A 15,374-nucleotide genomic window follows, 5' to 3' on the forward strand; every position below is an offset into this window, starting at 1 on the left:
GGCAGCAGGTGGGGGCTGTGTGGGGTAGCCGTGGGGGGGCTGAAGGAGCCAGAGGGGGATGGGGCCAGGTGGGGCAGCAATTCAGGGGATGGGAGGAGCAAGCAGGGGTAGGGCATGTGGGCCCTGCAGGCAGGGGGTGGTAGCCCCTGTGGAGGCCATATGGCCCCTGTTGGGGGACTGTAACTCCTGTAGCGGGGGCTGTGGCCCGTGTGGGTGGCAGGAAAACATATAGGTATTTAGAATTCACTTTATTATGATGGTAAAGACAGTGGTAGGCTTCCAGAATGCTTTAACACTGTAGATAGATCAATAAAACATTGCTTAACTGATCGCTGTCTCTGTCTCTCACTCTCTCTCTACATATATATAGTGGTCTTTTGGTTTAATTGTGGAGGAACATGGATTTGGGGGTATTTTACAGAGTGACTTTGGGATATTCTTATCAGGGATTTTTCAGTTTTTCAATAGGGAACACCAGAATTTCTGCTAGGGAGGCAAGTGGCAGGACTCTGCCTGCTCAGAGCTGGCACCTTGGACCCAGCTGGCTGTGGCTGACCTCCTGGCCAACTGGGACCAGGAGGATGTGCTTTGACAGTTCAAAGCAGGCCACCACACCCGGAACATTTTCCAGTCAATAGCTGCCAAGATGGCTGTGCAAAAGGCATATATGGCAGTAGTGCCATACAAAGGCCAACCCTGCAGCCACAGCCCACTGGCAGCTGGCCTAGAGGAGCAGATGCCTCTACTGGCTGTGCAGTCCCCATGCGGGTCTGGTAGGTACGCAGCACATCACAGCCAGGCAGCAGCCCCCACTCCCAGACTGCTGCAGTGGGTAGAGGGTGCAGGGAACTCTCAGGGCTGCTGCAGCAGTCCAGCTGGCACAAGGTGTAGTGTCCCCAGGTAGCAATTGGCTGGGCCCCAGAAGCTCCTGAGAGCGAATAGCCCTGAGCTACTTGCCAAGGCAGCTTGTTACACTGCTGGGGACAGCACAGGTGCTGGCCCTGGGCTCTAGCTCCCCCTAGCTGCAGATCCAGGAGGAGCCAGGCAAGGTTATTTTGCCCCAAGTGGCACAATTTGCCGCCACCAAAGTGCATTTCTGGGCATGTGTGCTGAGGCAAAAAGCCCCGACTCAAATTTGCACCGCTCTGTTTGAGCTGCTGCAAGCACATGTGCCTGCATGTGTGGATGCACCCATTGAGTCAGATAGTTCCTTAAAAACTGTTGAGGATCTGGTTTGCATGGATATTTTTGGAAGAAAAATGTGAATACCATATTTATTAAATTGCAGTGGCTCTGATGGGGATTGAGTTAAATGAATCAGTTGTGTCTGTTTTTAAATGACAAAACTTTATAGGTTAGAGAGGAAAGGAAGACAAAGAATTTATCTGAAGAGCTTTCCTTGCTGATGTCAACTGATTGGAGTCATCTCTCTTTCTTTTCATAGGGAATCTGACAAAACATATGAAGTCTAAAGCACACATGAAAAAATGCCTGGAGCTCGGAGTATCAATGACATCTGTGGATGATGCTGAAACCGAAGAAGCAGGTATGTCACACTGAGTTATTTTAGCTGGAATAGCCTTTGGAGTATGCAAATCACTCGTTACACTGTAGCACAGTGACGGACATAGAATGAGTTAAGACTTTTTTTTTTTTTTTTAGAAAACAGGTCTTTAGTATTTTATTAAGCAGTAAATATAAAAATATATAACCCATTTATTTGCACGAATTCTGATTTTTAATATGACATGTTAAATGGAGTAACACATGATTATCCAACTGGTAAGTGGTCAAACTGTGGGGCTTGTTGACATTGCCGCTGGAGTACTGCATTGGTGTGGCTCTGAAACTCAGGGGCCATTACCTGCCATTGAATTCAGTCACTACTGGTGACTGAAATTGGCAGCAGGGGAAAAGCATTGTGGGGAGGGAGGGAGGTTACATTCACCCCCTGGGTTCCAGATCTGTGCCAACACAGTGACTCTGGCAACCATGCCTTTGTTTGCTCTGCTGCCAGAGGTGGGTCAGCTGGCTCTGAAGCAGGACAAGTCCTGACCCAGTCCATGAGGCCAAATAAGTAGGACACTCCTGTTCCTACATTTTGGTGTGCACAGAAAGTAAAAATTCACCCCCTTGCAGAAGCCTAGAGGGTGGGTTTCAAACTTACATTCTACAGGGGGTTGAATTGCACCTAGAATGTAATTGCTGAGGCAGTTACGGAGTTTTATTACTGTTATGTTGTTTAGGTCAGTACTTCTCAATCAGGGTTTCTTTTAAGGGTGTTGTGAGGTGCCATGCAATTTTAGCACTGTTAGGTGTAGAAGCATCTACAAATGATTCACAACATAAGCCCAGAGGTTTCAATAGCTATCCAAAGTGTCAAAGACATTCTGACCTGTTGTATCTTTCAGAGATCTTCACAACAGAATTACTCTATTATTTTTCCACATTCAAAATACGAATGGAAACTAAAAGCTTGCATTTTCCACTTGCCTTTTCTACTGAGGGGTGCTTTGAGTCTAAAAAGGTTGAGAACCACTGGTTTAGGTTTTTTTGAAGAGCTGGTTGTGCAGCCACTTCACACAGAGCACATCTGTTAAAGTCAAAAGATGTTCTAAGCATGGAATGGGTGCAGGATTTGGCCCAGAGTGTGTGTCATGTGTACACTTCACTGACTTCTTGTGGTTGTTTCAGAAAATATGGAGGACATGCACCAGGAAATGGAGAAGAGTAGCAATGTGGCAAGCATATCAAGTGAACACCAGTTCTCTGATGCTGAGGAATCAGATGGCGAGGACGGAGATGACAATGATGATGATGATGAGGAGGATGATGATTTTGATGATACCCAGGGAGACTCAACACCAAAAACAAGATCAAGAAGCACCAGCCCTCAGCCCCCCAGATTCTCTTCACTGTCAGTAAACTCTGCTGCGGCATCTCAAGGGGTGTCCTCTGACACTTCCATTTCAGTGGGACACACTTCCCTGATCAGTTACTTGGTCACTTTACCTAGTATTCAGGTAACCCAGCTCATCACACCAAGTGACTCATGTGAAGACTCACAGATGACAGAATATCAGAGGTTTTTCCAGAATAAAAGTACTGATTCAGAGCCTGACAAAGACAGGTTGGACATACCTAGCTGTATGGATGAGGATTACATGCTCTCACTAGACCCCAGCTCATCTCCAAGGGACCTCTCACCTTCCAGCCATCAGTCCTCACCAGGGTATGATTCTTCACCATATAGAGATAATTCACCAAAGAGGTATTTAATGCCCAAAGGAGATCTGTCACCCAGAAGACATTTATCACCCAGGAGAGATATTTCACCCATGAGACATCTTTCCCCAAGGAAGGAAGCTGTGTTGAGGAGGGAGTTATCTCCAAGACGGGATGTTTCACCGAGACGTCATCTGTCACCAAGGAGACCAATGTCACCTGGGAAAGACACATCTGTCAGAAGAGACCTGTCTCCAAGGAGAGAGAGAAGATATATGGCCTCAGTTCGAGCAGCATCACCCAGGAGGGGTTTATACCATAATCCAGCATTGTCTATGGGTCAATATTTACAGTCTGAATCTGTTCCACTGGGACATGGAGTAAGTATGAAAGAATATTTTAATTTTTGTTATAAAAAACAGTGCTCTTATTTCACCTATATAGTGACTCTAGTGTGATAAGTTCTGTTAAAAACATTTAGAAATATTTGTAGGAGGAAAAAAGAGGGAGATTTAGCAGTCATAATTTCCTCAGAAACCTTCAAATAGAACATAGCAGATATGGTAGATACAGAATAAGTCAGGATTTTGATTGAGCCACTTACAGTGACTAGGTACAGAACATTGCAGACTTGGGGTCAGAACTCCAGTAGTTGGTGCAAAATCAAAAAAAAAAAATCTTTTGACTTTAATAACTTCAAAGGAATTATGCTGGTTTGCACGACCTTTGATGAGCCCCTTAGTATCTTTACATTTGTCTCAGGAGATTTACGGTAGCTCATAAAGACTATTAATGGGTTTGTCTTTCACCTTAAGATTGCCAGCTTCAGACTGGCAATAGTAGTGACCAAGGTCCTGTTACTGCAGTGTGATGGACAGACACTACTGAAATACTGGCTAGATAAATAAAACCAGTGAAGAAATGGGGCTCCAATTAGGAGCAGGGAGCTACCCATGTGCATCACACTGCATGGTTAGAGCCTAGAGATTGTTATCCTCTGATGACTGTTGACAGGTGCCTATATCCTAAAAAGTACCATCACAGCTGGCAGTTTTAGCAGGGATGCAAAGGTCTGCATGGAAACTAAAATATGTAAAAACGCCTGCTGCTAGGCCCTGTGATAGTCCTGTCTTGCAAATAAGTAAAATACTGGATCTCTAAAGCTGTCAACTCGGCACTTTTCACAAGCACTAATATTCAGAAAAGGCGGCGCACACACACTGTGTTTGAAGGAATTAGCTCATTTTTACTTAAGATTCTTCTTTTGGCCACATTATTTGAACATTGCCTCTGCCATCCCCTTATATGTTCTTTAAAGTAAAATTCACATGTATTGGTTCAATGTGGGTAAACAGTGACAGAGCTACAGGCTCCCACCTGGAACAATCCAGCAGGGCTGTGCTCATTGCTCTTCCATCATCTGTCTTGTTTGTTCATCACAGTTATGATGCCTCCCTGTGGTTGACAAGAATTAACCTGGAAACTTATAAAAGTAGTAATTTCTGAACTTTGGAATTGGTTCCTTCGTGCAGTTTAGCAGTCCTGCAGGCGTAATCATCCTGGAGCATTACAGTTAGTGAAGAGAAAGGGCACACAGTCAGTCACCATTTTTATTGGCAAATTAAGCAAAGAAAAAGATAAATGGTCACTAATTTAGCAGTCATAATATCTTGGCATCAAATGAATGATATTATATGGAACAACACAGTTGACATTGTTACACTGTGAACAGAGAGCTGCAAGTCCTCTGAATGGCTAAATACACTGCATGAAACGCTGCTAGAGTACAAATTCCTGGAGGTCTAATGATATTACTGAAAGGGTATGTGACAAACTTCACCCTGGGCAACCTGACAGTACTTGCTACAATATTCACATTCTCCATTCTGCACCTCATCCTACAAGGTGCATAGCACAGTGTGAGAAATGTTTAGCACCATCAGCTCTGTACCTTGCCAGATTGGCTCTTGAAACGACAACATTTTTGAGGTAATGTCAGATCCATTTCAATAAAATACATAAAAGAAAAATCATGTTATAATGAACAGCAGAAGCCCTTTGGCATCTCTGCTGTTTTTTTCATTCACACACTTGGATATAGGCCTAGACAGGACAGTGTGACTGGGGTAAATATAAAGCTCTTAAATGTAGTAGAGAAAAGCAGTACAAGAACCAACAGCTAGAAGGCACATTCAAATAAGAAATTAGGCACACATTTTAACAGTGAGGGTGATTAACCACTGGAACAAACTATCTACCACAGGAAGTGATGGATTCTCCACCTCTATCTAGAAGATTTTGTTTAGTTAGATACAAGCTAAGCTTCAAAAGTTACTGGACTCATTGCAGAGGCAACTGGGGGATATTTAATGACCCACGATGTACAGGAGGTCGGAGAACAATGATCCTTTCTGGCCTTAAGCTTTCTAAATCTACAAACTAGGGCTGTCAGTTAATCGCAGTTAACTTGCACGATTAACACAAAAACAAATTACCACATTAATTTTTTTTTAATTACACACTTCGTTTTGACCAGCGGAGCAGACCAGCCAGAGCCCACGTGCACAGCCCTGATCCTGGCCCATCCTGTTCCTAATCTGGACTTGCCTGCCCATGCTGAACAGCAGCTGCAGTGACAACAGCTTTGCAAAAGCTGCTGCTCAGCACAGGGGAAAAGCAGTCCCTCCCCATCACCCCTGCTGGGCCCTTCTTGCTGCAGCCAGTCAGAGCCCATGCCCAGGCTGCCCTGCAGCTCCTCTCCGCTAACGGCACCGCTGCCTCCAGGCCACCCAGCAGAGCAGCGGTGGCAATGCAGAGAAGCCACAGTGCAGCCAGGGCATGGACTCCAGGTGGCTGCAGCAAAAAGGGCCAAGCAGCGGTGAGGGAGAAAGGCCACATTTCCTCTGCACTGAGCATCAACTTCTGCCTGGCTGTTGCTGCTGCTCAGCATGGGCAGGTGAATTTGGAGCAGGCATGGGGGAGGCTGGGGTCGGGGCTGTTAGCACGGGTTATGTCTGGTTTGCTAAGGCTGGGGCAGGTCTGGAGCAGATGTGGGGAGGGCTGGGGTTGGGGCTGGGGCTGTGTGCTATTGTTGGTGGTGGGGAGGAGCCGCAGGGTGCACCAGGTCTGGGCTGATAGGGACAGGGTGCTGAGTATTGTTTAATCATGCAATTAAGATTGTGATTGATTGCGACTTTTTTTTAAATCTTGCAATTAATTGCAATTATTTTTTTAAAAACCATTTGTCATCCTGACTACAAACATAAAAAGTGACCTTTTGTCTGAATTTTTAAGTCTCCTTTCAAGTAAACCTTGAGTTCATTGTAACTGAAAACTATTATATGAAAGGAAAGGGCTATTTTTTTCTCTTTCAAAACTGCACAATTAAAATGTAAGTGACTGGTGCAGATTCCAGAATGAAATCCTGTTCCTTCTTCCCTACCTTTTTTGACTTGTTGGCCATTACAAAAATGATAGACAGAGCTATCAATAGAAGGGACTAACCCTATTTGCTCTTCATTGCCATTAGAGCTCCTGGGGTAGGTATTACAGGAGCAGGGGTTTGCTTTGGTTCCTGTGGCTGGAAGTGTGTAATGGTAACTAGAAAAACAAGGTGGTCTTGCAGTTAAGCCAGTGGTCAGCTCCCTGGTTTCCTCATGGTCATGCTGTGTTGATTGGCTCCTACCCTCCACTTCAGGTATGCTTGCACTTTGGTTGTGCTGTACACACATATTTTAGGATTTAAAAGCACCATATAACTATCAATTCTAGTTATTTCCAGAGAAAAAGAAAAAGAACAAAAGAATAGCAGCTAAAGGCAATAAAAAAAGAAAAATGTTGACTTCCCTACAATAGCAGTTATTTCACAGACACTGTCTCCAGGGCAGGTCTGACACTGTTGGTGGTGCTGGTGAACAATGTTGTTTAACTGAACCTTTGAAACATAAAAGCACAACTCTGTATTGGAATAGGGAGGGCCATTAGACTTTACTGCAGTAGGATTCTCTTAGGGGATTTTGGAGCAATTGTCAACCCTGCTGCCCTTTACACGGGTTCAGTATCTGCAGTCGTAGCTGGAACAAGGGGCCCGTTTCCATATTTTCCCCTTGGAGGAGGTTGGTGCCATTACCAAAGAGAAGTAATTTATCTTCCCAGCTACTTTGTACCAGACCTAATACAGGCTGAGAAGGTGGGGGAGAGGGAAAGGCTGCTTGTGTCCTCTTTTCCTTTACAGGAGCTGTACTAAAGACCCTTCCTTATGCTTTTAGAGGGGGATAAAAGCATCTTTTTAAAAGTTGTTCCCATTGGCTTTCAGCCAGGAGGTTGAAAGCAGAATACAGGGTGGTGCCATCCCAGTTCTCACATCCAGTTGATGTGCAGTTCCTGTACAACTTGCTTGTGGTTCTGTTTTGCAGCACTTCTTCTCCTTTGTGTTGGCTGTAACTAGGCTGGGATTTTCAGCGGACCTGAAATTTTGGCACCTCTTATACTCTTTGAAAACCCCATCTTGAATTGATTGTGGGTTTGAAGGCTCCATCGATTGTGTCCATGTGTTTACGCAGCAGTGCTCTGTCTTGTGTTCTGCCTGCTAGTAACTTTCCTGTTGGAATTCAACCTGTTGTTGTCTTTTACCTAATATACTTTGGGACATGGCAATCAAAAGGAGCAGTTTTTTTCTCATGCCGTCTACCACAAGCTGGGATCTCCAGAGGTGTTCTAGGGCCACTGGCAGGATATTCTGTGAAGGGCACTTGGCTTTGAAATTTGATCTTCCCCTTTAATCCAGCACAGCCCAGCTTTGCTGTATTACTAGGCACATGACAAAGCCCACATCTTTTTTTCTCCAGACTGGGAATGAGGCAGATGTATTAAGGATAGACTATTGGCTTTGTGTTGGGGTTATGGTGTGAAAGTCTGACTGTGCAAGGCAGGTCAGAAAGTGTGGTGGAGACCGTCAGGGTTGTTGGTCGTAGCTGTGTTGGTCTAAGGACATAGGCAGACAAGGTTCTTTGAGTAGATGTGATATATTTTATTAGACCAACTGATAGCTGGAAAGAAGTTCTTAGCAAGCTTTCGCGTGCAATCACCCTTCTTCAGGCATAGGGAGTCTCTGCTGTTCTGAGACCCCAAGGAATGAGAGAAGCTAAAAGTAGTACAGGATGTCAGTGGAGATTTTCAGTATTTCATGTGGAATATTGCAGTTTGAAAGATTATCAAGCCTCCTCTTTTACCTTCCCATGCCTAACTGGCATGTGTGCAGCTATAGAACTGCAATCCTGCAGTTTGAAGTCTACATAACTATACTCAGAGCATACTCAGAGAGCCATTCTCTGGCTGTGTGGGTGCTTGGGGAGAAATAGCCCAGGCATGTGTGTAAGCCGGGTATGTTCCAAAACATTAATTATAGGAAAACCACCTCTAGTGCATGCTTGTCAGAGGAGGAGAGAGCCCTCTCACATTTTACACTGATGATTTTGAGCCAGGGTGTGGGGGCACCCAGGTGTGCATTGAGATCCTTTGAAGGGTGCCATGGGGTATGAGGAAATAAGACAGGTGTGAGGAGATAAGCAGATAAGCACAGGCTCAGACTGAGTCCCTTACTGGCTGTTCCCCTGCCCCCTGTGCCTGGCTCCTTTGCAAGGAAGTAAGCATCATAATAAACAAGGTAGTTTTTGAAATGGGATGCCGTTAAATTCATGAAAGTTATGGAGAGTTGCCATGAGCCTGTTGAGCAGTGCCTTAAGTCTAAAAAGCAATCAGGGCTCACAGACAGGGGTGATATCTTTTATTAGATCAACAAGGTTTTTGCAAAAAAAACAAGCATTCACACACAAACACCCTTCATCAGACATCAGAGAAAAGATTGTAAAAGTTCTCCTGGGTAGAAATGAGAAATTAAGTCTAAAACGGTACTTTAGACAACAGACAGGGCGCTTGCTTATGAAGCAGGCAACCCAGGCTGTACGCCTCCTTCACCTAGGGAGCGTTTGAATCTGGAGCTTCGACTGCCAAGTAAAATTCCTTAACCACCTTCCCATTATGCTGAGTGCTTTCTAAGCCTCCTCTTGAGACTGGCCTACTGGGCAGCCAGGAGAGGAAAAGACAAGGCAGCATCTATCTCCTTGAGCTACCCTCCCTGTAGAACTTCCCCATTCGTTCTGTTATTAGAAGAAGAGAAGCATTTTATCTTTGAAAGGGCATCTCCCTAAATGAGCCAAAATATTATATTCTTTAAAAAAAAACAAAGATGCCCCTTCCTAAAAAGGGAAAGTGATTTTGCAGTGAAACTTTATCAGGGCTTGGTAAATATATTGCCTTCTGTTCCCCCTTGTGGCAGGGGACTCAGCAAAGGGGTTGAATTGGGCCATGGAAAGCAGCTGGTGCAGTTGGCAGCCGCCCCTGAGGACAAAACAAGACTGGGAACTGAATGGCTCAGGGAACCTTTTAAAAAGACAGGATGGGCAGCTGTGGTTCAGGGCTTGCATTGAAAAAGGTCGTGTACATTATAAGGCATTGGATCTGATGTCTGACAGTTTCATATCTGAAGAGATGGCTGTGTTTAATCATAAGGATGTCCCTTTATTTCATCTTTCCTTTTAATTTAGTTGTAAAATAGGAATCACTCTAGCCTGGGTGTTATGCTAGGCCAGTATAGTTAAGGAAAACAGAGAGAAGTGATGTTAATTAGCATCACGTCTGGTGGCTTAAGACTTCCCAGGGTCTGTTATGGGCACTTTTTGGTTCAAGTTCAGAATAGGGCTCACATCTATGAATCTGTAGCAAGATGCCTTAACCCCTGCCCAAATGATGGCAGGCCTGAACCAAAAAGCCCAGACTAACTTCTATCGTACTTTGGAATTAGAGGGACTCCTACTGTGGACCTGAGCTTGACTGGCTCCTGCTTCTATAAAGTTTTGATGCAGAATACTGTATGTGAACATATGTGAGCTTTAGGAGGCTCAGAATCTCAATCCAGAAGTAAATTTTTTGTCTTGGGTCCTCTGCTTGATTCCTTGGTCATCACAGGTTCAGATACTTTTAATTAGAGGTTCTGAGTATCCAAGCTCATTCTACCAAGAGCTGCATGCCTTTGCAGCATTTTTGTTGTCCCGGTTCTATTTCTATTGAGGTCAAGTTTACATCAGATGTAGTAGTAATAGAAATCTTGGCTTGGGAAGCAGCTGAGGACACTAGAGCTGAGAAGCACTGTGGCTGAAAAAATATATAACAAGGCTGATTATATGGAAAGCCTGGAAATTTGGGGCATCATCTGGGCAATCTGGGACACTGCCCACTTCCCAGACCCTCTAGGCCCCCTGCACACTCACAAGTTGGCAGGGGCAGGGCAGCAGCCAGCCAGGATCAGTCTCTGAAATCTGGGACTGTCCCAGCTAAACTGGGACACACAGTCACCCTATATGTAAGCAACACTGCCAAGGGACCACAAATCTCTAAAGCTTTGGCAAGCTGTTTTTCCAAGATGCTTGCATTAGAGAGCACTGAAATGGTCATGACTTTCAGCACTATCAGATTAGCGGTTTGGCAGTTGCTCCTTATTCCTCAAACTTTGTTTCTCCTTTGGCAGTACAGTGACCTGCTACCATGTTCTCTTATGACAGTTTTTGTGGGGTTTATGTCTTACATTTTTCTACGAGCATATCTCAAGCCTGGGTTTGGTGATCTCAGGTCACGCCTCATGTCCCAGCATTGATAGATCTCGAGCATTATAAAGGTGCTGTGAATCATGAGATTCTGCAATTGGGGCAGCAAATGTGGAATAGTTAATTGCCTTCTAAACCAGCTCCCCAGTCAGCAGGCTGATTAATGCCTTGGGAGGTAGGATCTCCTGGCAGTGAAATGACAGTGATGCCAGTGATGCTCAGAGCATTAGCATCTTGTGGCATAGTCCCTAAACTGCATGCACCAGGGCTGTGTTTAGCAGCACATCCAGTAAGAAGTGAATACATTTCCCCCTACATATTCAGGGAAGAGTATTTTAGGCATTTGAGTTCCATGAGAGTCCTTAAAAGGTAGATCCATACATGAAAAGGTAGCCCTGCCTTTCTTCCAGCCCTATTGCTTTAATCCCTAATTAGCAATGTATAATTATCTAATGAAAGACGAATGAGACAAATCAACAGACTTAAAGCAGGGAATTTTGTATCTCAGGATGTTTGTAATATGAAACAAATAAAAGCTTTTCAACTTTTAATCACTCTTTCAAGACAGGACTTGGTGGGAAGAAATCAAAAAGTCATACCTTGCAATTAGTGTGTGAGGGGTTATATGAAATCCAGTATTTTTCATAATCACTTTTAGAGGCACAACTTTCACTGCCAGTGAATTGGGACACTTGTATTATTATTTAATAAATCCTTTATAATAATTCATTAATTAATATGGTAGTATTGCCCAAAGGCCTCAATCAGGATTGGTGTTCTGTTGTATTAAAGCCTGTTTACATACTTGTGTTCTCTGCCTGGAAGCCAAGGAGTTAGATGTGCATGGAAGCAGAACTACCCTTTTGTCAAAAAGGTAGTCAGGGGTGAAGAACATTATGGAAAAGCTTGCTATGATGTCACCCATGTAATAGGGGAATTCATTTTCCAGGGCTTCAGTCCTGCACATTTCTCCGGAATATGTGCATTATATCTTATAATATTTTTCCTATACTGATGACTAGCACCACAACTGAAAGGGACCATAGTATGAACAAGAGCCATCAGTGCGATGCTGTAGCCAGCAGGGCAAACAATACTGTGGCATGCATCAACCGATGCATCTTGAGCAAAACCAAGGAAGTGATTCTTCCGCTTTACTTGGCATTGGTGAGACCACAGCTGGAGTACTGGGTCCAGTTCTGGGTGCCGCACTTCAACAAGGATGTGGGAAAGCTTGAGGGAGTCCAGAGAAGAGCTACCCATATGATCAGAGACTTGCAAGACAAGCCATATGAGGAAAGGCTGAGGGACTTGGGTCTCTTCAGCCTAAAAAAGAGAAGGCTAAGAAGGTACTTGGTAGCAACTTAGCGCTACATCAGGTGAACATTTCAAGGGCTTGGTGAACAACTGTTCACCAGGGCATCTTTGATGAAAACCCGGAGTAATGGCCACAGAAATCTTCAAGAGACTGGATGGTCACCCTGTTGGGGTCACCTGACCCCCGTTCTCATTCCTGCCTAGTGCAGGGGGGCTGGACCCAATGATCTTGTGAGGTCCCTTCCAGCCCCTTACAATCTATGAACTTCTTGGTGACAAAAAAGGGACCACTGAAAAGTATATTTCCCAGACGTAGAGGGCCAATCTCCAGTGCAGACTGCCAATGCCAGCACTGTAGTTATTTGCAGAATTTGTACATGTAGGTGTGTTAACCCTGATGTCTTAGCCAAATTTCTCCTGGTGAAATTCCTTACGATTTCTTCTTTATTTTCAGTGGAATATGATACTCTTGCCTTTCTGACCTAAGGTGCTGTAAAGCAATTCTATGTGCTACCTAATAGGAAGCTGCCTTTTTGGACTAGACTTTGTGAACCTTCTCTATATATCCTATATTATATTTATAAGCAATGAATGGAGTTTACAAAATACTTTGGGAGCCCCCTGAACTGTAGATTGTTTGGCGCACACAGTATATAAGAGAAATTGGACAGGTTGGTTAGTTGCATGGGATTTTGCTAGTAATAGAACTGACCATTTTTGCTGTTTTTCTGATTACAGAGAAGGGGGTTGTCTCAGGGTCCTTACTTCAATATGTACGGAGAAAAAGGCGTTCCGGAACATCACGGGTCTAGCCTGTTCCCTGAAGGTCCTAATGACTACATCTTCAGTCACCTTCCACTACACTCCCAGCAACAAATCCGAGCACCTATCCCTATGATGCCTATTGGAGGCATCCAGATGGTCCATTCGGTACCTGTGGCCCTGTCAGGTTTACATCCTCCGTCCACCTTACCCCTGCAGAGAGAGGGCTCTGAGGAAAAGCAAAGATTAACTTCAGAAACACTTACAAAAGAATCCTATAGCATTTCTAAACACCACGAGAAACGTACCTCTCCTCACAATGCTTCATCCAGTGTATCCTCTTCGCTACTATTGTTGAAACAAAGCACTTCAGAAGATGGTTTAGTAGCTACTGAGAGGGAACAGGAGGAAAATATACAGACTTGTACAAAAGCCATAGCTTCTCTGCGAATCGCCACAGAAGAAGCTGTTCTGCATGGGGTGGAGCAGCCGCAGAGGGCTTCTGAGCCTCATCAGAAACCCTTAGAAAGTGCACATTTTAGCATTAAACACTTTAGTGGATCTGAGCCAGGCCAGCCCTGTGCCTCAGCCACCCATCCTGACTTGCACGGTGGTGAAAAGGACATTTTTGGTACATCACAGACTGCGTTAGCTCATTCCACCTTTTACAACAAGAGCTTTGTGGATGTCAGACAGTTAGGCTTTCACAGTAGGAAAGAATCCCCATCAAGCACACAGGAAAGGAAAGATCCATCATCTGAGAAGAGCAAACTGCATTGATACAAGATGAGTGGAGACTTTTACCCATACATTTACCCTTTTTTCTTTCCTAGAGATAGAAGAAGTATTCAACTTTACAGCATGCCTGGTCTAAATTACAGTAGTTTGCTATTATATATACTTTTGTTATATCAAAAGAATTAGTTAAAATAACAAGTCATCATGAGCCTGACCAAAATGAAATTTGAAATTCTTATTGGGTCTGGTACTTTTAAATTGTACAGATGTTTGTGCCTTTTCTTTACTTTGCTTATATTCTTATAAGCATTTTTTTAGCAGTAATTTGTACATATTTTAGAATTTGTGTATCTGCTTTGTAATAAATGTAATTTCTTTCCTTTTTTGGACACTTGGATCTAAATGATGTAAAGCAAAACAGCATCAATATATATGTGAGGTTGCACTAAAACATATTTTTATATGATTAAAACTGAACAGCTTTTATGTACAGCTCTGATTCTGTAATACTAATATTTATTTACTTTGTTTCATAAATTGTAAATTTTTTTCTTAATGTTGTGGATTGCTTTTCTATGTGAAGCATGGGATTTACTGTTGCGTAATTAGAACAAAAATGTATATTGTAAACAAGATATTTAAACTAGAGTATCTTATCTTATTCTGCACTTATGCATTAGTTAAAGAAAAGATAAAGGATGTATCAGTCAGTTCTTAACTCTTGTAATTTTTTTTGTCTCTTGTTTGCTGGATTGACTCTAACTTAAGTGCTGATTGTGATTTTAAACTGATAGTACCGTAAAGCATTAAAGTAAAACAATGTGCTATTGTGAGTTTTTTCAAAGCTTTATAAAACAGTTATAAATATATTAAAAATATTTGGTCTTATGTGAACATGTTGATCTATATACTCCTTTAAACAAATGGGAAAACATTCCACCCCATGTAAATAAGTACAAGTGCATCACTGGTACAAATCTTTGTAACTCGTTTGGATGTGAGGGGTATGATCTGCTGCCATGGAAGTTGGTGAGAGCTGTGACATTGACTTCAGTGGAAGCAAGATCAGGACAAAGGTCAACCCATATGGAGGGTCTTTAAGGGGTAAAAAAAAGGTAACAAAGCACATATGACTGGTTATCGGCTGGCCCAATGGTTTGGAAAGCAGTGCTGTGCGCTGCATGAGGAAAACACAAACTCTGACAGACCTTTGGCTTCTTTCCACAAGCTAATGGTGTGGAGCTAGATGTAATCGCATGAAGAGTGAAACATGGGATCTAGGATGTTGAGAATGGGGTGTGAGGAGAAAAGAAGATGGACACCTGTTCTAAACACCTCCAGCTGGTCTGTCCTTACTATGGTACTTGTATCAACTTTAAGGGAGGCTATCCATCCACCCATCTGATGGGAGTAAGTGTACCACAACTGTGGTCATCAGCTCTCCTGGCCAGATAGCACCGCTACAGTGGCCATCTGCAGGGGACGAGGTCCATGAACAAGAAAGAAGTATTCTTTAAGAATAAAGCATCCCTAGGATACCATCTGGATTGGTGTTTAGTCAGTGTGGGGGGGAAGTGAGGAGGAACCCATGTTTGGATATTTGAAGGAATGGTGGGTTACCATGACCACCATCAATACACACACACGCGCGCGCACACCCCCCCCCCCCAA

At 43.6% G+C, this 15,374-nt stretch overlaps 1 protein-coding gene across 2 annotated transcripts in view; it reads left to right on the plus strand.

Annotated features, from left to right (window-relative positions):
- Window positions 1-14,597, plus strand: part of HIVEP2 (human immunodeficiency virus type I enhancer binding protein 2) — a 154,459-nt gene extending 139,862 nt beyond the window's left edge. For both annotated transcript variants that reach the window (XM_019527193.1, XM_019527194.1), the window contains exons 7-9: window positions 1,445-1,546; window positions 2,695-3,605; window positions 12,942-14,597. In XM_019527193.1, coding sequence (XP_019382738.1) covers window positions 1,445-1,546; window positions 2,695-3,605; window positions 12,942-13,745 — 1,817 coding nt within the window. In that variant the 3' untranslated portion in view covers window positions 13,746-14,597. The remainder of the gene's footprint in view (window positions 1-1,444; window positions 1,547-2,694; window positions 3,606-12,941) is intronic.
- Window positions 14,598-15,374: the final 777 nt, after the last annotated feature.

The sequence above is a fragment of the Gavialis gangeticus genome, unplaced genomic scaffold (genome assembly GCF_001723915.1).
Source record: "Gavialis gangeticus isolate Ggan-Ray unplaced genomic scaffold, GavGan_comp1, whole genome shotgun sequence".
Taxonomy (NCBI): Eukaryota; Metazoa; Chordata; order Crocodylia; family Gavialidae; genus Gavialis; species Gavialis gangeticus.